The 22,511-nt window shown below is 40.5% G+C and overlaps 1 protein-coding gene across 5 annotated transcripts in view; it reads left to right on the forward strand.

Moving 5' to 3' along the window:
* The window catches only part of MYRIP (myosin VIIA and Rab interacting protein), a 425,307-nt gene extending 404,702 nt beyond the window's left edge, over positions 1-20,605 (forward strand). For all 5 annotated transcript variants that reach the window (XM_032271158.1, XM_032271182.1, XM_032271174.1 and 2 more), the window contains 5 exons: positions 4,741-4,902; positions 9,897-10,001; positions 10,114-10,174; positions 11,625-11,743; positions 18,434-20,605. In XM_032271158.1, coding sequence (XP_032127049.1) covers positions 4,741-4,902; positions 9,897-10,001; positions 10,114-10,174; positions 11,625-11,743; positions 18,434-18,466 — 480 coding nt within the window. In that variant the 3' untranslated portion in view covers positions 18,467-20,605. The remainder of the gene's footprint in view (positions 1-4,740; positions 4,903-9,896; positions 10,002-10,113; positions 10,175-11,624; positions 11,744-18,433) is intronic.
* The last annotated feature ends 1,906 nt before the right edge of the window (positions 20,606-22,511 follow it).

Below are 22,511 nucleotides of genomic sequence, written 5' to 3' on the forward strand. Positions count from 1 at the left end.
TGGACCTTAATTTGCCAAGCAAGTCCAAGTGAACGTTTTTCAAATGGGTTATGCTTTATAAAGCTAGAATACCATTTTCATCGTATAGCATGTTGCCTTTGGTTATTTCAAGCCAGCAACAGAGCCAATATCATATCCATCTATTACCATAGTAACTCTAGTACCTTTATGTTAAAATCTGAAATGCAAACTGTTATAACATTCCAACCGGGAATATCATAGCATCATAGGGCAAGGAGGATAAAGGCAAGGAAACTGGCTTCAGCCCTCCCCAGATCACTTCCAGGCTCCACCAGTCCCCAGTTGTGAGACCTCAGAAAGTCACTAAACCTTCCTAGAGCATAAAATATTCTCATCTTGAACGTGATGTTAATAGTATCTACCTCAGGGATTGCTATGAACATAAATAAGTCAACCTAAAGCCCTTGGCTCAGCCACTGGCTCAATAACCTAATGCTGCCATCATCACCATCGTTCCCACCATCATCATCATAACCTCCTCCAGTCCTTCAGGCACCGTCGATTTGGCTGTAAATTCCTGTTCAGCCAGTATCAGTGCCAAACCACTGAATCTCTCCTTCCTCCTGGTGCCAGGAAAGTAGGCTTTTAGCAAACAGAGTAAAAGATGAACATTCTGGCCTTGCTGAGGGCTTGGAGTTTTTTCATCTTGCTTTGTCTTGGCAGGAAAAAAAAGGAGCATTAGCAAATGAACATGTTGAAGATGTAAACAGCAATCAGGTTGATACACATCCCAGGGTGTGATGACATTGAGTCTTGCATGTTTCTGCTAAAATCAAAGTTCTAATCTAAGACCTTAGTTACGTCAAGTTATGTTTAACCATTGCCATGTTTAATTATTTCATTTCATTTAAATCACTCCAAAATTTGTTTCATTGTGAAAACTGTAGATTTATATTTTAAATTAGCTTATTACAATAAATTGACTTTTTTTTGGTGTAGATAGGGAAAAGTATTTAAAAAGTATAATAAACTTCAAACTGTTCTGGCTCCTCCTGCCCCTCCCCACCCCCCGTTTCTCCTCCTTTTCCCCACCCCTAATTTTTTTTTTTAACCCTCTGAAGGGAAGTTTTTCAACTTCAGAAATTTGGAGATACATGTTTGAATAATTTCTTCACTCAAATACCTTTGAAATACTCATCATTTATTTCATATGACAATAAAGAACACTTTCTTGCTTTAAAAACAAAAATAAATGGCTATGATTAAATTGTAAAGAGCTCTTAGAAATAGAATTTCTCTGTATGAAACAGAATTACATGTTCAACATCTGATAAAGGAATAGAAAACAAAAGATAAACTGAAGTTTGGCAATTCCCAACAGACATTTGATTCATGGCCCCTGTATGACTGGTGAATCATTGGATGTGACATCTTCTGTACCAGTCACTGCTGAAAGCTCCCACAGCCCAGGTAATTATGCCTGGTGATGGTGCACAGTCAAATTTGCTATCATCAGACCTGTACCTGCCTTTGTTCCACCTTAGAATGTTTTGTAAAATTGCCAGTTTTTAAACAGATGAGTTAATCATAACAAGGAATTGACAGAGTGGGAACATCCACAGGCGTCTTTCCCTCACCAGCACAGCATCACTAAGTAAAAAAAAAAAAAAAAAAAAAGCACATGACTTGTGTACCTCAGCTCTTGACTTGTCTTCAGCTCTGCTATATTTTTAACTCAAGTTAAAGAAACTGTTGGCTGGGCTCGGTGGCTCACGCCTGTAATCCCAGCACTGTGGGAGGCTGAGGCAGGTGGATCACTTGAGGTCAGGAATTCAAAACCAGCCTGTGCAACATGGCAAAACATGCCATAAAAAAAAAAAAAGAAGAAGGAAAAGAAACTGTTAAAGTCTTGGCCATGTGCTTCATTCAAATCAACTCTAAATTGCTGTGATCACGTTTAGGATTTTATATGCGTTGATTAAACCTCAAGAACCTCTCTAAGTAATTCCTTGTTTAGATACATCTCATTCTGTGTGTTGCTGGTTGCGTCATCACATTATTGATTACGGTAGCAGGCATTTGTTTCATTCACCCTGGTCCACGTCCCTTAGTCTGAATTATTTCAAGGATTTTACCTTGCTCACTTCTATAGGAATAACCTTATAAACTTAGCAGCCCAAAATGTTTCTTTTTCTTAAATTTCTTTCCTTATCGGGCTTGCTCTCTTTATTTTTTTATTTTTATTTTTTTTTGAGACGGAGTTTCGCTCTTGTTACCCAGGCTGGAGTGCAATGGCGCGATCTCGGCTCACTGCAACCTCCGCCTCCTGGGTTCAGGCAATTCTCCTGCCTCAGCCTCCTCAGTCGCTGGGATTACAGGCATGCGCCACCATGCCCAGCTAATTTTTTGTATTTTTAGTAGAGATGGGGTTTCACCTTGTTGACCAGGACGGTCTCAATCTCTTGACCTCGTGATCCACCCGCCTCGGCCTCCCAAAGTGCTGGGATTACAGGCTTGAGCCACCGCGCCCGGCCGCTCTCTTATTTTTAATAGCTCTCAAAAAAAAACTGTCCTAATAGACAGATAAATAGACTTGACATGCTTCTCTTAATATCACACTATTTTCTAAGAATTTATTTTTCTACTGTGAATTTCAGATTTATTTTAATTCCCTTAACCTCATTCAAGCATGCAGAAACTAATTAATCAGAAAGAATTCACTCAAAATTTGTAATTATTTATTTTTTATATATATTTTATTGCGTTTTAGGTTTTAGGGTACATGTGAAGAACATGCAAGATTGTTGCATAGGTACATACATGGCAATGTGGTTTGCTGCCTTCCTCCCCATCACCTATATCTGGCATTTCTCCCCATGTTATCCCTCCCCAACTCCCCACCCCCTGCTATCCCTCCCCTAGTTCCCTCCTACATACCTCAGTGTGTGATGCTCCCCTCCCTGTGTCCATGTGTTCTCATTGTTCAATACCCGCCTATGAGTGAGAACATGCGGTGTTAGATTTTCTGTTCTTATGTCAGTTTGCTGAGAATGATGGTTTCCAGGTTCATCTGTGTCCCTACAAAGGACATGAACTCATCATTTTTTATGGCTGCATAGTATTCCATGGTGTTATATGTGCCACATTTTCCCTGTCCAATCTATTATCAATGGGCATTTGGGTTGGGTTCCAAGTCACTATTGTAAACAGTGCCGCAATGAACATTCATGTGCATGTATCCTTATAATAGAATGATTTATAATCCTTTGGATATACACCCAGTAATGGGATTGCTGGATCAAATGGAATTTCTATTTCTAGGTCCTTGAGGAATCGCCACACCATCTTCCACAATGGTTGAACTAATTGACACTCCCACCAACAGTGTAAAAGTGTTCCTATTTCTCCACATCCTCTCCAGCATCTGTTGTCTCCGGATTTTTTTAATGATTGCCATTCTAACTGGTGTGAGATGGCATTTCAATGTAGTTTTGATTGGCATTTCTCTAATGACCAGTAATGATGAGCATTTTTTCATATGTTTGCTGGCCTCATATATGTCTTCTTTTGAAAAGTGTCTGTTCATATCGTTTGCCCACTTTTGAATGGATTTGTTTTTTTTTTCTTGTAAATCTATTATAGTTCTTTATAGATTCTGGATATTAGCCCTTTGTCAGATAGGTAGATTGCAAAAATTTTTTCCCATTCTTTTGGTTGCCAGTTCACTCTAGTGGTTGTTTAGTTTGCTGTACAGAAGCTCTGGAGTTTAATTAGATCCCATTTGTCTATTTTGGCTTTTGTGACCAATGCTTTGGGTGTTTTAGTTATGAAGTCCTTGCGTATGCCTATGTCCTGAATGGTTTTACCTAGGTTTTTTTCTAGGGTTTTTATGGTGTTAGGTCTTATGTTTAAGTCTTTAATCCATCTGGAGTTAATTTTAGTGTAAGGTGTCAGGAAGGGGTCCAGTTTCTGCTTTCTGCACATGGCTAATCAGTTTTCCTAACGCCATTTGTTAAACAGGGAATCCTTTCCCCATTGCTTTTGTGAAGTTTGTCAAAGATCAGATGGTTGTAGATGTGTGGTGTTGCCTCCAAGGCCTCTGTTCTGTTCCATTGGTCTATATCTCTGTGTTGGTACCAGTACCATGCTGTTTTGATTACTGTAGCCTTGTAGTATAGTTTGAAGTCAGGTAGCGTGATGCCCACAGCTTTGTTCTCTTTGCTAAGAATTGACTTGTCTATGCAGGCTCTTGTTTGGTTCCATATCAAGTTTAAGGTGGTTTTTTTCCAGACCTGTGAAGAAGGTCATTGGTAGCTTGATGGGGATGTAATCATTTTAAATTACTTCCCCTCTTTCATGTTTTCTGAATTTTTTCTCAATTACTAAATGCCAGCTAAAACTCTTATTGGCAAAACTCCATCATGAGTTTTTCTCTTTGTTTCTTCTTGATAGTCATTTTTTTAGCCACTGGACCAATATACAATTTGCATAGTTGATGTCATGTATTTTATACTATTTGAACAAAAGCCACTTTAAAATGCTTTTTCTTACGGGAACGTTGGTGGGGGAGGGAAGGTGTGGTTGACAGTGAGGAGTTTCAAAACCTCACACTACCATGTAAGTGTGAAGAATGTTTATAAATGTTATAAAAATAACATTCCCCCTGCAATGTTAAGCCTAGTTCTCTCTCACTCTCCTGAATTGCCAGCATCTCCTCAAGGGACTCCAACCAGTCCCAGGTCTGCAGACATGAACTCAAATGCAGCACTCTCTCTACAGGTGTACCTGGCAGCAGGCACTGTGTATGGACTGGAGAGCCAGCTGACTGAGCTGGAAGATGCCGCCCGCTCCATCCACAGTGGCACTGAGGAGACCCATCTGGCAGATCTGGAGGACCAGGTGGCCACGGCTGCAGCCCAGGTTCACCATGCTGAACTCCAGGTGAGAACTCTCCTCTCTGCCCACATGGGGTCCTGCAGGGGGAAAGAGGGAGCCCCATGTTCCACAAGAATCACTTTAAAGCCATTGTATCTGCCAGCTCGCATCATCTCCACCATGCTTGCATGGGTATGGTCCTTCCAGATGGATTCTACCAAATTCTCCTTTTAAAAGTATAGTCCTCTTCTGTCCCAAATTAAAGCCTTGATAATATATATTGGACTGCTCTTTAAAACCTTATGCCAGTTTCCTCTGAGAAATTTCCTGACCCATACATAGGTCTCTCTACTATACAGGTTGCCATTCCACTTCAAGACTATCCTTTTCTGACCCTTATCACACTGTTGATTACTTAGTCAGTGACAGTATTCCCCAGTATAGACTGAAAGCTCCATGAAAATGGAACTGTAGCTGTGTGGCTTAACATGTAACTCCAGTGCCTAGCACAATACCTGGCACAGATTTAGCACACAGTAAAAATGGGGTGAATAAGTGAAGGAAATTGGAAGCATATAGATTTCTCAGGACAATATTTTTCACGAGGAGCAGGCAGGATTTAGACACGGCTATTTAAAACTGATTGACATAGTCTCTATAATTTTGTAAAGATGGCTGTTTGCAGTTTTCATTGATATTCCCTTAACCTTTGACTCTGTAAATCAAAACTGACCATGGATTAAGCCACTGATTTTCAAACTGGGGTCTGCAGATATATTCTCAGGACCCATGACAATTTTTTTTCTTTAAAGTTTGAGAGACCCTGGTCTCTGCAGCTTCAGCTCAGTATAGACCCCTGGTTTGCTGATATTTCTATAGACCCTTTGTCTTAAAACTGAATCATTGGGAGAACTGTGGTCAATAGAAACCGTATCTGAATAGAAACATAAATCAAAAAAAAATGCCTGAAGGGAGTCTTAGTCATTTTAGAGGGATTTTTTTTTTTTTTTTTTTTTTTTTTTTGCTAAGATTGAGGATGCACACAGAAAAAAAGAGAAACCACAGTACAATCTGTGGCTCATACTTTTTCCTAACAGGATTTTGAGGGTTTCAATACTTCAAGGGGAAAAGTGGGCAGGAGTGGAAAGGGGTGGAGGGAAAGAGGGAGCGTTTGGTCACATTCTTGTGAATCTGCAGGTTGCACATGAAAAGGAGGGGTAAAGGGAGTGGTCAGTTACTTATTCATCTTGCACTCAGCAAATCTGTGCTTTGCATAAGATAAAGTAAAAGTAAAAGAGAGTAGAGGAAGCAGTCAAATATCCACTCATTTTCAGATGGGTGAGTGACAATTTCTAGTTTCCTCTTGTCCTGTACACATGAAAATAAGCTGTTAATTGTCAGGGTGACAGAGGCCCCCTGTGAAGACATGTGGCCTTCTATCTGTAGTTATCAGTTTAGGAACAAAAGGAAAGGCAGGGTTTTTTCTTATTTTTGCGGGGGATGGGGGGGCATTTGTGACTCAGCTTCCAAACTTAGCTTCTCCGTCTTGGTATCATGAATTGGGGGTCCCGAGATTTTATTTTTGTTTCACAAGGAAGATGACAATCTTAGGTGATAATTATTTTAAAAGTAAATATTTTCACTTTATTGAGTCAAAAATATAACTCCTGACATCATTAACCACTCTAGAGAATGAAAGGGCACAGTTCCCCACTCTGGACAGGTTAATGCTGTGAACTAGAAATAAGCCCATCAGACAGATGACTCCATTGACTATTATCAGTAAGAATGGCTGAACAGCAGTTCTTCTCAAAATAAATTATTTCCCATAAATTTCACCGAAGACTTAATCAATTTATTGTCAAAGTTATATGAAGTAGAATCAGATCACTTATTTTCTGTTACACTGCGTAGCAAATACTTCTTGAATGACTGCAGGAAGTAATATTTATGGGTGTTTGGGAGGGTTTTATTGGATAACTAGTTATTCCTCCTTCCACATTTTTCTATACTTAAATTATTGGAGCTGTGTTTTATGGCATAAAACTCTGGAGTTCCAAATGTCTATTTTTCTATATGCTTAAATGTGCCTATTAATTTATCATTCATTTTTAAATATTACAATAATGTTATCAGTAATTCCCAATGCTCTGTGAGCATTATTTTGTACCAGGTATTTATCCTTACACTTTACCACATTATTGTATTTATTTTTTTCAGCAACCCCATAAGGGAGCTACTGCTACTATTCTCCTTTTATATCTGAGGAAACTTAACCAAGGTCAAATACCTAGAAAATGAGAAAACCTGAATTTTAACCCAAATTTTGTGACCTCATAGCCCATGATTTTTCTCTTTTGAGATGGAGTCTCTGTCGCCCAGGCTGGAGTGCAATGGTACAATCTCAGCTCACTACAACCTCCACCTCCCTGGTTTAAGCAATTCTCCTGCCTCAGTCTCCCAAGTAGCTGGGATTACAGGCGTGCACCACCATGCCCGCTAATTTTTGTATTTTTAGTAGAGACGAGGTTTCACCATATTGGCCAGGCTGGTCTCAAACTCCTAACTTCAAGTGATCGACTAGCCTCAGCCTCTGAAAGTGCTGGGATTACAGGTGTGAGCCACCGCACCAAACAGCCCACATTCCTAACCAGTCTGTGCTGTGCCATTTCCTGGGAAATGTGTTGGTCCTGCCCTCAGGCATACATGCACTTGCCTAGGTGTCCTTAATTTGCATGGGAGGCTGTTGACCCTGCCCTCAGCTTTGCAGATTATCTCAACTACACTTCCAGGCATGTGGAAATTCTCCCTACCTGGCTAACTGGTGCCCGAGAGTGAAGCCTCCAACTCCCTGTTATCTGTTCCCATGCAAAGTCTAGTGTCACAGAGGGTTTCTTGCAGGATGGTAGGAGGGTCCTCATTGAGGAGGGTACATATGCTAAATTGTGTTCTTGGGTTAGGGCAGATTCTAAGGATGCTATCAATTTAGAGTTTACCTTTGAGACGGAGTGCTGTTGCCAAGTACTGAAGAGACTGCAGACTGGCCCTTGAGAAGCAGGCTAAGGGTGCTGTCCACTGCATTATGCAAGGCTGTGTCTATGAGAATTCCTGGAGAAAGCCTCTCTTAACTCTTAGTGTCAGGACAGGCTGCTCTTCTGAGTACCTGGTCTCTAATCTTGTAGACATGGAGCTGTTGGCTTTGGCTCCCAGGAAACTCAGAGCTGAATTAGTCATCCCCTTCTAGCAAAGCATGGCTCCTTGGACGTGCAGGTCTAGAAGTGGGACATAATTATACGGCGACATCACTGAAGTGGGACATAATCATAGAGAGACAAGATACAGGCAAAATCAGCCCTCAGTAGTCTCCTGCTTCTTTGTCCTTTGTCCTGTGAACTGAAACTTGAAAAATTAAGCCTTTCTCATTCCAGAACCTGACAGTCCACAAATGAAGAGGTCAGCAGCTTGCTTTCCCATTGACCTTGTCTCTCCCGGGGTGCTCTGAGCAAGGCCCTCCATCAAAACTGCTTCTAGGGAAGAATGTGAGCATCTAATCCACACCAGTTGCTAAAGACTGGTAAAAGCTTAGCCTGCAACTTTTCTCAGAGGCTTGTGCAGTTTATTGGTTCATAAACCAAAGAATGTAGTTCTTAATGTGAAATGTGAAGATTCAGAACAGAAAAGCATCTGGGGGCCAGGAAGGGCAGGGCTCAAATGGCACTTCTGGGGCCAGCTACTGAGTAGCTTGTGTTCTCTTACCAGCTGCCACAGACTTGGCCTTCACCCACCTCTCCTCCTTTTCTGACCATGACTGCCACCCCTCAGGGGTAGGGGAAGCATCTCCCAAATTTGCTGACCCTTCACTCTTTCTGTGCACCTCCTATAGCTCCTACCCCAGTAGACTTTGTTCAAAGAAGCCCTCAATAAATGACAGCAGAATTCCAATTTGTCTTGAGTAGCACAGAATTGTGGAGGGCTAGGAGGCAATGGAGACTTCATGCGTGGAGCACACACACATTGACTGGGGTCTACATTAAGGTTATTGTTTGATGCCCTAGCAACATCAGAATGTACCATCTCAGTAGAATCTTGACCTCTTCCCTTGACTTTGCTAGCCTTTCCCTGCCTTTTTCAGTGTCCCCCATGCTAGGCCTTGGCACATCCTCTGAGACTGTGGCAGTGTGACAAGAGCATGGCCGCTGACATGAATTCCATGCACTGCCCAGATTGGCTGTGAGATGATGGGTGTATCACTTATCCCTTTGAGCCACAGTTCCTTTATCTGTGAAGCCAAGATAATGGTACTTACTTCATAGAATTGTTTTGAGACTTATGTATTTAAAACATGTAGCATGGTGCCTGGCACATCATAATTACCTTTTCTAAGAGCAGGAACAGTATCTTTATCCCTGGGGACAGGGGAGGACCAGGGTTTTCTCTGGGCATTAAGTGGGTCCTTACTTTCTATTTCTGCATTCAGACTCTGCTGAAAGGAAATCTGAGCTCTCTCTTGACCTTCCCATGTTGTGAATTAGGAAAATGATGCCCAGAGAGGGAAGAGAGTTTCTCAGGGCTGGTTGGCTTCTTAATGGAGACAGACTTGAACCAGGGGCTGCTAGGCGTCCCTTCTAAAACCTGGTGCTGTGGTTTTGGATTCATGAAGTTACAGAAGAAGGAAGCAGGACATGTAAATCATAACTTATCCTTCAAATGTTACCTTCTATCACTTCCCTGACGGCTCCTCACCCCTATGCTGAGCCAGGTGGCCCTGGGCCAGGGTCCCCTATTGTGCCCCCAGGCTTTCATTTATCCATAGGCATACCCTGACAGGGTTGTTGACATGCTCTAGAGCTAACAAACTAGAAATTTAAATTTATAAAGAAAGACCTGTGTTTTATTTTCTTGCTACACACTAGATAGAGAAGTGCGTGGTAGAAGTTGAATGAATGAATGAATGAGCATACATCAAAGCAGATTTGTCTTTATGAATTCCTAACACTTTTAACAGATATTCTCCCTTCTGTATTTTCTCCCTACCAATCCTGTTTTTCTGTTGCTTTAAGATTTCTGACATTGAGAGCCGGATTTCAGCCCTGACCATTGCAGGATTAAACATAGCACCATGTGTGAGCCTCACAAGAAGACGGAATCAGAAGCAAAGGACCCAGGTGTGTTTGTCCCTTTCTCCCTCTGTTGCAGTGTTACATGGCTTGGAAAATTTAGACGATAAATTATCTTTCGCTCTACAAAGGTATATTGCTCACTGTGCTCTGTTTGTAGGTACAAACCATAGACACATCCAGGCAGCAAAGGAGGAAACTGCCTGCTCCACCAGTGACAGGTATGCTAAATTAAAACCAAAACGCTACCAAAGAATTAAGCCTGGATCATTTACTTTGGGTAACTCAGAGACCTGAGTTTGAGAATTAGATCTAATGGAGGGTTCTCACACAGAATTGCTCTTGTCTATCATGACTTGGGTCCCCCCAGAAGTAAACCCTGGGACAAGGATAGGAGCAAAAGTAGCTTGTTTAGGAGGTGATTCCAGGGAACACTGGTAGAGAAGAAGAGAAGGGATTCACAGAAAGAAATTAAGTCAATCAATACAGGCTACTTGAATTAGGGGTTACTTCTTTGGGCAAATAATGCTAAGTCCTCCTGGTGACCTCTGGGAGACAATGTTGGCTGCACCTTTGAGTTTTCTGCCCAGAGGGCAGGAAGATGGGGTATTTGTTCTTAAACTCCCATCCATCTCTGGCTGAGAGTTACTTCTGGGGACAGTAACTCCCTGGTACTTCTGACCTGCCCCATGCATGAACCAAGACACAGTGGCGGTACTTGCAGTAGGATCTGTTGGAATGTGCTGGAAGGGTGACTGTCAGGGAGAAGTGAACAGAACAACAATAGTATCTGCCACAGGGCCCAACCTGGAAAGGATTCCAGGAATGCCAGTCACATCACCTTTATCTAATGGACACTTCTCAGCCAATGCCCTGGGTTCAGAGGCCACATAAGGATGATGCCAAACTAGAAATTTAGATTTACAAATTAGAAAACTAATGAAAGAAAAAAAAAAAAAAAAAAAAAAAAAAGGGAAAAAAAAAAAAGATTTACAAATTACAGGAGCAAAAGTCCAAAGATGTGCATTTGAACCTTGGGTCTGCATTGATCACTTAACAAACATTTACTGAACGTTTATGATCTATAAAACTGTATGCAGTTAAAATTTATCACAGATCCACAATCCTTTATTTGAAACCCTTGTGTCCATATGTGCTTCATAATTTCTTGGGCATTAGAAAGGTAATATACTACCTGTGCTTTATATGTCTTAACACCCCCCATGGCATCTGGGCAGCATCTGAAAATCAAACACATGAATATCCTACAGCAGAGTATAAGAACATTTGCACTCTGTGAGATGGACAAGGACAATAAATGGCCTCATGTCACTTCAGGCCAGGTTTTGAAATCAGACTATTTTGGCCCCAAAGTTGTAAAAAAATTGCAAGTTTTAGAACTTTTCTATTTCAGGACTGCACATCAGTATTTTTGAACTGTCCTGGGTTGTCTCTGAGCTATTGTTTCCCAGAAAGCATTCTACAATGCCCCTGACTTATTTGTCCATCATAAAAATAAACACAAAACAAAAATATCCCGTAGTCAAACACAGTTCAGGAATGAGATGGCAAGTCTAGAACAAAAGTCTGAGTAATCTGGCCACCTCGTTTTTTCCTTAACAATTGGTCCATCTTTTGGGTGACATTTTTTTCCCATTTATTTCCTTTTAGCTGAAAAAATTGAGACATCTTCAGTGACCACCATTAAAACATTTAACCGCAACTTCATTCTCCAAGGCTCCTCAAAAAACAGGACTAAAGAAAGGAATATCACCACCAAGGATTTGATGGTAAATGTCATCTCTGTCTTCATGTTCATCCCTTTCACTGTTGAGGGTACCTCCATTCTGCAGCCTTTCCTTCTGTAGCTCCCCCTTCAGAACCCCAAAAAGTATACTTCCTCCATGGTCTTATGGTCTGTTGGATTTGACTGGGGGGTGGATTTAGCAGTAAACCAAGAGCAGAGTGCTTGGCTGAATAAGGCCGTGAAGCATGCACACACCACCCATCACCCTCCTCAAATGGTACCCTAAAAATCACTATTACTAATAACTTTCTCTCATATATAGAGAGAAGTTGTAACATGATAAGTGTACTGGAAAGTGCATTTGGACAAACCAAAGTGTAACTTAACCCAAAGCATCTCGCTTATACCCGGAAGATTTCATCATGACCTGATCACTTGGAGCCAACTCCAGCCCCAAATCTCACTGAAAATATTATGAAACTATCTTAAACAAACCATTTACCTTAGACAAAAGTACAGGCGATAGAAAATTTTACCCTGGCGCAATAGACATAGTACCGTAAGGGAAAGATGAAGGAACTGTATCGAGCACTAAAAAGCAAAGACAAGCCCTTATACCTTCTGCATAATCTATTAACTAGAAATAACTTTACACAGAGAACTATAGCCAAGTCCCCTGAAACCAGACGAGCCACCCAAGAACAGCTGAAAGAGCACACTCACCTATGTGGCAAAATAGTGGGAAGATTCATGGGTAGCAGTGACAAGCCTGCTGAGCCTGGTGATAGCTGGTGTCCAAGATAGAATCTTAGTTCCATTTTAAATTTACCCACAGAATTACTTAATCTCCCTGTAAGTTTAACTGTTAGTCTAAAGATGGACAGCTCTTTAGACCCTAGGGAACAACCTTCCTACAGAGAGTAAAAAATGTTAGTACCATAGTTGGCCCAAAAGCACCCACCAATTAAAAAAAGTGTTTAAGTTCAACATCTAATTATCTTAAATTCTAATCACTCTACTGAACTCCTGACATCACATTGGACTAATCTATTACCTAATAGAAGCAATAGTGTCCATATAAGTAACATGAAGACATTCTTCATTGCATAAGCTTACATCAGACCCAAGTAACCCCCTGACAGTTCAAACCTTAATATTAATAAATGATATAATAAGCACCCTATTATTTACACTGTTAACCTAACACAGGTGTTCTCTAAGGAGAGATTACTAAAAGTAAAAGGAACTCAGCAGGCCGGGCATGGTGGCTCACGCCTATAAGCTCAGCACTTTGGGAGGCCGAGGCGGTGGATCACGAGGTCAAGAGATCGAGACCATCCTGGTCAACAAGGTGAAACCCCGTCTCTACTAAAAATACAAAAATTAGCTGGGCATGGTGGCACGCTCCTGTAGTCCCAGCTACTCGGGAGGCTGAGGCAGGAGAATTGCCTGAACACAGGAGGCAGAGGTTGCGGTGAGCCGAGATCATGCCATTGCACTCCAGCCTGGGTAACAAGAGTGAAACTCCGTCTCAAAAAATAAATAAATAAAAGGAACTCAGCAAATCATACCCCACCTGTTTACCAAAAACACCACCTCTAGCATTGCCAGTATTAGAAGCACTGCCTGCCCAGTGATGTGCTCAACGGCCGCAGTATCCTAACTGTGCAAAGGTAGCCATCGCTTGTTCCCTAAATAGGGACTTGTGTGAATAGCCACATGAGCATTCAACTGTCTCTTACTTTTAATCGGTGAAATGGACCTATCCGTGAACAGGTGGATATAAACAAGACAAGAAGACCCTATGGAGCGTTAATTTATTCATGCAAATAAAAACTCAAGCATACAGGCTCTTCTAGCCTATTATCCCTGCATTAAAAATTTTGGTTGGGTGACCTCGGAGCATAATTCAATCTCCAAACAACCTAAACTAAGACCACACTAGTCTAAGCAAGTTAATACACGCTGACCCAATAATTTGATCAATGGAATAAGTTACCCTAGTGATAACAGCACAATCCTATTCCAGAGTCCACATCCACAATAGGGTTTACAACCTCGATGTTGGATCAGGACATCCTAGTGGTGTAGCTGCTATTAACTGTTTAGCAGTAAGGACGGGGTTCTAAAACTAAGTAACATCCTGCCTGGTGTATATCTCTTTAATATGTGGGTATACTCAACTGTATCTCCAGCTCCTTGTAGAGAGCAGGTTTAATATAAGAGAAATAAAAATATGTAAATAGGAGATTAAGGTTTGGTTGAGGTGTAAGAGTTTTTATTCTGTTTTCAATCCATATCCACTCTTCCTTAAATTTCTCATTAGCCATTAATGCTGTGTTCCTGAAAAAAGTCAGCAGCTACTCCTAAATGTAGCAAATGAAGAGAAAGCAAATAATTTGCATGAACTCTAGAAATTATACAGAGAAATCTGTTGGATCTTTTGCTTAAAAACTGTCAGTCAAGAAAAATGAGACAAGTCTCAATCATTTTACAAGGTTTATTTGCCAAAGTTAAGGATGCACCTGCAGAAGACAGGTGTATGCCTTACTCTAAAGATGATATTAAGGGCTCCAAATTTAAAGGGGAAAAGGCAGGATATTGAGAAGTACACAATTTTCATGTAAGAGAGGGGTAGAGAAAAATAGTCATTTGTGCCTTTGTCCAGCTCAGTGAATCTGCCTTTTTATTTTAACATCAAATGACATAGACAAATGGGGCAGAGGGAAAGTGCAGAGAATCTGTATCTTTATATAAGATAACATGGACAAAATGGGGCAGGGGGACAATCAGATGTGCATTTGTGTCTGGTGGGCAGGGAGCGACTGCATCTGTAAAAGTAAGCTATCAATTTACATTGCCATGGTGAAATTTTAACAGAGACACCTTAGGGTAAAGATCTTAGAGCTCACTAGGAATTTCCATGTGGGCAAAATATGGGGGAGGCGTGTAGCTTTTCATCTTGTAGCCATCTTATTTAGGAATCGAAAGGAGAAGCAGGTTTGAATGACTCAGTTCCCAGCTTGACTTTTCCCTTCAGCTTAGTGATTTGGGGAACCCCCAGGTTTGTTGTCCTTTCACAAAACCAACATAACATGCCAAAATTCTGGCAAGTGCTTGATGCTGCTGCAGAACAAAGGACCATCTAACTAAGCTGTCTCCGTGACACCAGTTATGTGGAGGCCAGATCGTGTCTCAGATGACAAGAAGGAAGCAAGGACAAATTTATTCTGTTCTCTTTTATCCTTCACCCGTTCCCCACTTCTTTTTCCTCCCCATCATTGTCCCTGTCTCATGAGCACAGAAGCACCAGGTAATGCCATAATGGTGGGCACATCCTTTTGAATTCCAGGTTACTCTTGGGCATTATGTGGCGATAGCTCCCCTCACTGCCTTCTCTTCACTGGTCAGTCATTAACCCTGACCTTGCAAAGTCTAATTCCCTTGCTTCTGACCATTATTTCACAGTGCTGAAAAAGATGCATTATCACACTAAAAGTGCAGACCACTAGGGTCAGGGAAGGAATTGGTTATAAATAAGCAAGTTAAAAATAAATTGTCTTTCATAGAGACAGACATAGATTGGTGGCTGCCAGAAGTTGTGGGAAAGGGGAATGGGAAGAAACTCCTTAATAAGTAAGGGGTTTTACTTCAGAACAACAGAAATTTATTGAAAGTAGATAGAGGTGGTAGTTGTACAACCTTGTGAGCATTCTTAATGCCACCAAATTGTTCACTTTAGAATGGTTTGTATGGCTTTCACCTCAATAAGTTTAATAAAAATAAATTACCTTAAAGTAACACAGAGAGGTTAAAAACAAAAGAATAGACAATATTTTTTTCCGAGACGGAGTCTCACTCTGTCACCCAGGCTGGAGTGCAGTGGTGTGCTCTCGGCTCACTGCAACCTCCACCTCTGTGGTTCAAGCAATTCTCCTGCCTCAGCCTCCCGAGTAGCTGGGACTACAGGCGTGTGCTATCACACCCGGCTAATTTTTTGTATTTTTAGTAAAGACAAAGTTTCACCATGGATGGTCTCAATCTCCTGAACTTGTGATCCACCTGCCTCAGACTCCCAAAGTCCTGGGATTACAGGCTTGAGCCACCACACCTCAGCAGCAATATTTACTAAATAAATAAAAGCAAAATAGGGCAGAAATAATTACTTTCAAAGAGAGGAGAATTCTAGATAAAAAGCAAAACAAGGAGGAAATATATTTTAATTTTGATAAAAGAAACTAAGTCATGAGCTTTTCTTGATTTGGCAGATAACAGAGCAACACAATTTACCGTGCAATGGTTGGTGACTTTAAAACTGTCTTAGCCTTTGGCAGCCCAAGTACCCCATAAATACATACAAATTAGAGAACTGAATAGGGTAACTGTTAAGATGCTTATCTAACTTTATAGATTATTCACTCTCTTTGCAGGCATCAATGGACCATTTATAAAAATTGATTTTACACAAATCACAAAGAATACCTCAATAAATTCCAAGAAGTAAGCCCTCTGTGATCACAGTGCTGAACATGATCTCGAGCAGTGCCGTCTAATGTAACTGTGTAATAAGGGCAGTGGTCCATATCTGCAGTGACCATTACAGTGGCCACTAGCCATATGTGGCTACTGAGCACTTGAAATGTGCCTACTGCATTGGGAGAACTGATTTTTAAATTTTAGTTAATTTTAGTTAATCTGAATGTAAATAGCCACATGTGGCTAGTGGCTGCCATGCTGGACAGGACCAATGTAGAAAATTAGAACAAAAGTTAAAAAACAGTAACCCTACTTAGAAGTTGAAAACCACTTGTACTCACATACACAACGGTACATACACATACACATGCACACTCACACACACACACTTCAAAGTAACTACTGAATTGGAGAGAAAAAGCCACAGGGCACTTACAAAATGAAAACATTACATATATCAAAGCAAATAAGACACATATAAAACTATACTGCATCAAATTTATAGTATTAAATATTTTATTCCTTGTTAAAAAAGAAAACAAATTAACTAGACATTGAATTGCAGACATCAAAAATAAACACAAAAAACATTTCATGAAGACCAGAAACTACAGAAATGATCTCTCTAGATCTACATCTAGGAGTTATTTGAAAGAAATAGAAATGTTTTGTAAGTCACATGAAGAAAAAAATTGAAAATAAAACAAAAGATTATATAAAAAGATGTCAATTTTTAATAAAAATATACAATGTGACGTAAAACCATTCTCATAAATTTAGAATCAATACTAGTCAAATCAGAATCAAATCAGAAAAATAGCAAAAACTTAAGAAATAAAGAGAAACCTAAAATTTATTAAACCTTTCAGAAAGATTCTGTGGCCAAATGATTTTGCTGATAAATTTTTAAAGAACAGTTAATTCCCATACCATATAAAATATTCCAGGTCATCAAAAAATTGAAGACGAAAAGATTCACATTGTGAAGCTGTCATAACCCCAATCACGAAAGCCTGATCCATGGCTGATAAGTATGTATACATGTTCTGTGCCCATCACACACAGGCACGCACAGACACACGAAAATTGTTACACCAGTTGTACTTCTTCAGAGATGAAGAATGTGAAATAAAATATTAACCAGTTAAAGAGCAGTGAATTCAATAAATTACAGTAGACTAAGCGAGGTGGCTCACACCTATAATTTCAGCACTTTGGGAGACCAAGGTGGGTGGATCACTTGAGGCCACGAGTTCAAGACCAGCCTAAGCAACATAGTGAGACTTGTCTTTACAAAAAATAGAAAAATTAGCCAGTCATGGTGGCATGTGCCTGTAGTCCCAGCTACTGGAGAGGTAAGGGGAGGATCCCTTGAGCCAAGGAGTTTGAGGTTGCAGTCAGCTATGATCACACCACTGTACTCCAACCTGAGCAATAGAATGAGACCCTGTCTCTGAATGAATGAATAAATAAATAACAGGTAGATTTTGTGAGAATGCAAGAATAGCTCAAATATTTTTATGTCAATTACCCCTTTTATGCTGGAGGTTGCAGTTTTTTGAATTTTTGCATGAGTAAAATATCAGACTTTGATGATGACCTTGAGCAGTAGGAAATAACTCCACATGCTTAGTGTTCCAATAATGGAACACTAGGCATAAGTGGATTTTAATAAATCACATCAACAGTTCAATAAGAAAAGTCATTTCTTTCCAAATTAATTTGTAGCTTAATTCTCATTAAAAAAAACTCAGTGAAATTTTCCTTGAATTAAAGTCCATTTAATAATAAATCAGAAAGGATAGACAAAAGCACTTCACAAAATTACAGAGATTTTCCTCCCAGATTTTAAAACAAAAGCTGAAATGAAACTGACCATTAATGAAATAGCCCAGAAATAGATACAGGCACATATAAGAATGTGTTATATTATCTTTGTAAAAGATTTAGAAACTAGTAAAGAGGATATGATTATTAAACAAACACTAACACTGTGCTTGGGATACTGGACACTGGGATGGTAGTGGGAAAGAAGGTACATTTGATAATTACCTTATTCCAAATACCAAAATTAATTTCAGGTGGATTAAGAAGTATGCATTTAAAAATGACATCAGTTTTTAAATGTTGTGAAATATCTAACTGGTCAATAAGCATGAATAGCTTTTGGTATAAAAAGCAGTAAACATTATTTTTCATTGCTTCTTCTCACTCTTCCCAAGTGGCTGATGAGAGTGTGTTCAATGTCTCACCTCAGGAGCCTGCTCTGGAGTCAGCTGTGATGTACTGATGCCATGGAACTCCACTGCCAGTGACCCACTGCCTCCGGCCGTACACGACAGTGCCTTGACCCAACAGCCATCGAGTACTGTATGGATTTCCACCTGAGGAGAAGGCCTGGGGAGGCCACAGTGCCCCATTGCACAGGGCTGTCCCGATACCTCACCCAGAAAGCCGTCTCAGACTTCAGCATTGCGGTCTTGCCCACTCTCTGCCTTAGGCTCCCAGGGGAATCCAAGACAGAAAACCAAGACACTGGCTTCCAACAGCAGAGCTCCATGTTGAAGCTACGTATTTTCCCTGTTTGCTTTGCTACTATGTGTTGACTTTAAGATCTTTTTTTAAGCCCTTTGATTCAGCTAGTATTCCATGTCAACAAGTTGTCCAAAGGAAAACTGTTGGAGGGGCGTAGAGGGAGGAAGGTGGGAATTATTATTTAATATAGCATGAATGCTTACTAATCTCTCAGAAGCATCTTCATCTTGCAAATCCTAAGGGAAAAGCGAGTCCCTGCAGTGAGCACTAGGGACAGTCTAATTTTGGCATTGCTCAACCATCAAGTCTGCAGGTCTCCCTTCGGCCACCTCCTTCCTGCGAAGCTCTTAGCCTACCACACTACCAGTCACTCCCATTGCTTTGCAATCACAAGCCACAGAATGAGAAGTTCTGACTCACCCATGCCATGCCCAGATCTATCTGAAACAGTGTCTCATTAAGAATTTAGAGATCTTCCATGGGCTTATTGACAGTTTCCCCACCCTGAAGGAGAAAGGGGCTTGAGAAAGACCATCACTGGCTCAACTTTAGAGCACTGTCAGAATCAGCATGATGTGGTTTAGCAGTGATCACATCTAAACGGAGTTCAGGTAAATGAATTGCTGCAGAGAACCACATGAGAACATTTTTGTCCTCCAAAATTTATTTCCCAGTAAATATTCAGCAAAGTAGCAAAATGACCTTAAAGATAAAAAAATGATTAGGGAATAGCCTTAGAAAATTTATAGATATAAAAAATTAAACGACAGACTGTGCATTTAATGGACACAAGAGTTGACTCTCACTCCATGTCTGTGGTTTTTTTGAGCCCGTATCGAATGCATGACTATTTAGAGTGCATTTATAAAAGCAAATGGAACTGGACTTTCACTCAACTGGGCTTTAACAACCTTCTTTTATGTTTGTTCCTGATATATTCTGAACCTTAGGAAGAAGGTAAAAGGAGGCGAGAGAATAGTTATGATGAATGTGTATTAAGTGCCTGCTCTGAAGGAGGCAATGTTCTCGTTTAATCCTATGGCAACCTTATTCAACAGGTGTTCCCATAGTTCAGATTTAATAACTGAGGGCCAGAGAGATTAATTTGCCAAAGTCACACCTTTACGCTAATTATTATTGGAATGCATCACAAAAGCCTAACTCTGTGTTGTTTTCAACCTCTAAGTTATTTTGTTGCTATGTGCATTTCTAGATCTGATTTGCTGCTGATTTGTGTGCTGTGATCCACTCCTGATGGGGGTCTACGTTATCTTCCAATAATACTCCTTGCTGATGCTGTGTTATGTGTCATCTAACAGAAATGACTGCTTTGAAATAAGTAAATCTTCGGCTTTTTGTACTGTTGGTGTGATTCAAAGCAAAACAAACAAAAACAAATTTTAAAAACACAACAAAAAAAGATCTGACTTCCAAATAGAACGTTTTTCTTTAAGAGGCATGAAAAGCAACTATTGTTGTGTTACAGTGTTAAAAATATTCAGTTTTCTTTGACAAAAATGTGTACTGTGTAAGCCTTGCAAACAAAAAACAACAAAAAAGAATAAGCAGCCTGCTGTGTGGCATTTGAACTTTTATAAAGGTTTCCTTGTGCCAAATAAGTGCAAAGATTTAATTTACTATTAAAAACCATAAGCATATGTTATAGTTCCAGAAGAATTATTTTGTCATCAAGTGATTTTGATCTTTAGTGTCAATATTTATATTTAGATTAATTTTTATAAATGAAAATATTTTAATGGTTTAAGAAAATGAGGACAACAGGATAATATCTTTGATGACTTCTGAAAGTTATGCTTCCCTTCATGTTATATGCACATTGCCAAGAATTACTGTCAAGAGAAATGATAAAGAAGTAAAAGTCATTTATGAAAATCAAGATTGTGTGTGTGCAACTTTTTGGTAAAGGGAGACTAGGAGTGAGTAGGGGATAGGGAAAGAAGTCATGTAACTGCAGGGGCCAAGATTCAAAGCCTTCCTTCCAGTTACACTGCCCTCCCCTCCCCGGCAAGTTGTCCTGACAACAGGATTTCTCAGTGTCCGCCTCCACTCAAGTGGTCACCCAGCTAAGACCAGCAGTTCTCAAAGGGAAGTATAGTGTGATTTGCCCCCCAGAGAATATCTGACAATGTCTGGAGACATTTTTTACTGTAACCACCAAGGGTATGCTACCCTGGCATCTAGTGGGCACAAAACAGGGATACTGCTAAACATCCTACAATGCACAGGACAGCCCGCCTTAGTCCACTTTGTGTTGCTATAACAGAATAATACAGACTGGGTGATTTATAAAGAAAAAACTATTTCCTATAGTTCTAGAAACTGGGAAGTCTAAGGTCAAAGGGCCTGCATCTGGCAAGGGCCTTCTTGCTATGTCATCCCATGGCAGAAGGCAGAAGGGTAAGAAAGCAAGCATGAAACAGAGCAAGAGAAGCCCAAACTCACTTTTATAACAAACCCACTCTTGCAAAAATGAACCTACTCCTATGATAACAATGTTAATCCATTCAAAAGGGCAGAGCCCTCATGACCTAAATTCTCTTGAAATTCTCACCTTCCAATACTATTGCATTGGGGATTAAGTTTCTAACACATGAACTTTGGGTGACATTCAAACCATAGCAGCCCCCTACAACAAAGATTAACCCAAAATGTCAATAGTGGTGAGGTTGAGAACCCTGGGTTAGATCCTAAAGGTCAACTTGGACATCAGTGGAGAAGCCCCTGTCAACCTCTAGGGGGACTGTGTAGCTGGGCAGAAAGCAGAGACTTTCTCAATCTTCTGTAGGTTCAGTGGAGGCTGTTACATCTCTGAGGCTGGCATGCCCAGAAAACTCAAGCCCACACTGACCCCTGTCATTCCCAATAGGAAGATGAACCTTCCACTAAGCTAAAATAAATGAGTATGTGAAAATATTAATAGAGGCCAAGAGCCTCCTCTGCCTGGTGGCTTTACGCAATAAAGCCAGTACCCCAACATGAGTGTGCGCCAAAATCATCTTTCCAGAGATTCTTATCGAAGGAATCTTGGGAACAACAAACATTCCAACTTGTTGAAAGACAGACTGCTGGGCTCCACCTCAATGTTTCTGTTTTTATTTGTTTTGTTTGAGATAGTGTCTCTCTGTCACCCAGGCTGGAGTGCAGTGGCGCATACTTTTTTCAAGTATGGAGTAAGTTGAGAACAGTCACATAGGAAATCTCGGGCTGTAGACACTGCTGCCAGGCATCTGTGTGGAATGGAGACGCACAGCATGTGGGCAGCACTAACTCCCATGCGGCTTGGCAGATGAAGACACATGGCAGGAAAACAGGTATCCATCACAAGCACCAAGGACTGCTGGGGCACCAAGATTTGTGGTTCAAACTAGAGGCCCAGGAAAAGCTGGGTAAACAGCCCCATCTGGCAACAGGGAAAGGGAGGAAGGGCAGTCTCCATCATTAGATGCCGGCCATGTGCCACGCACTACTGAGTCCTTATACATCAGTTAAGCTTTACAATCTCTGAGGAAGTTCACAGCAACCCCACTTTATACCCAAGAAAATTAGGCCCTAAATGAAATTGGTGAATAGGGCAGCATTTTCTAGAACCAAAGTTTCCCTAAACAAATAGTAAGACTGGATCACATCTGGTTAAAATGAGACTTTTCCTAACATAATTTAATATAAAGAAAATACCTGAGGTTATTAAAACAAAACAAACACAGTATTAGTGGTTGTCCGCAAAAAGGAACACTGCTGGCTGGTGACAAGGACTCCCTCCTTGACCAAATTAGGCTTCT

Source organism: Sapajus apella, unplaced genomic scaffold (genome assembly GCF_009761245.1).
Source record: "Sapajus apella isolate SASKATOON/1434 unplaced genomic scaffold, GSC_monkey_1.0 scaffold4, whole genome shotgun sequence".
NCBI lineage: Eukaryota > Metazoa > Chordata > Mammalia > Primates > Cebidae > Sapajus > Sapajus apella.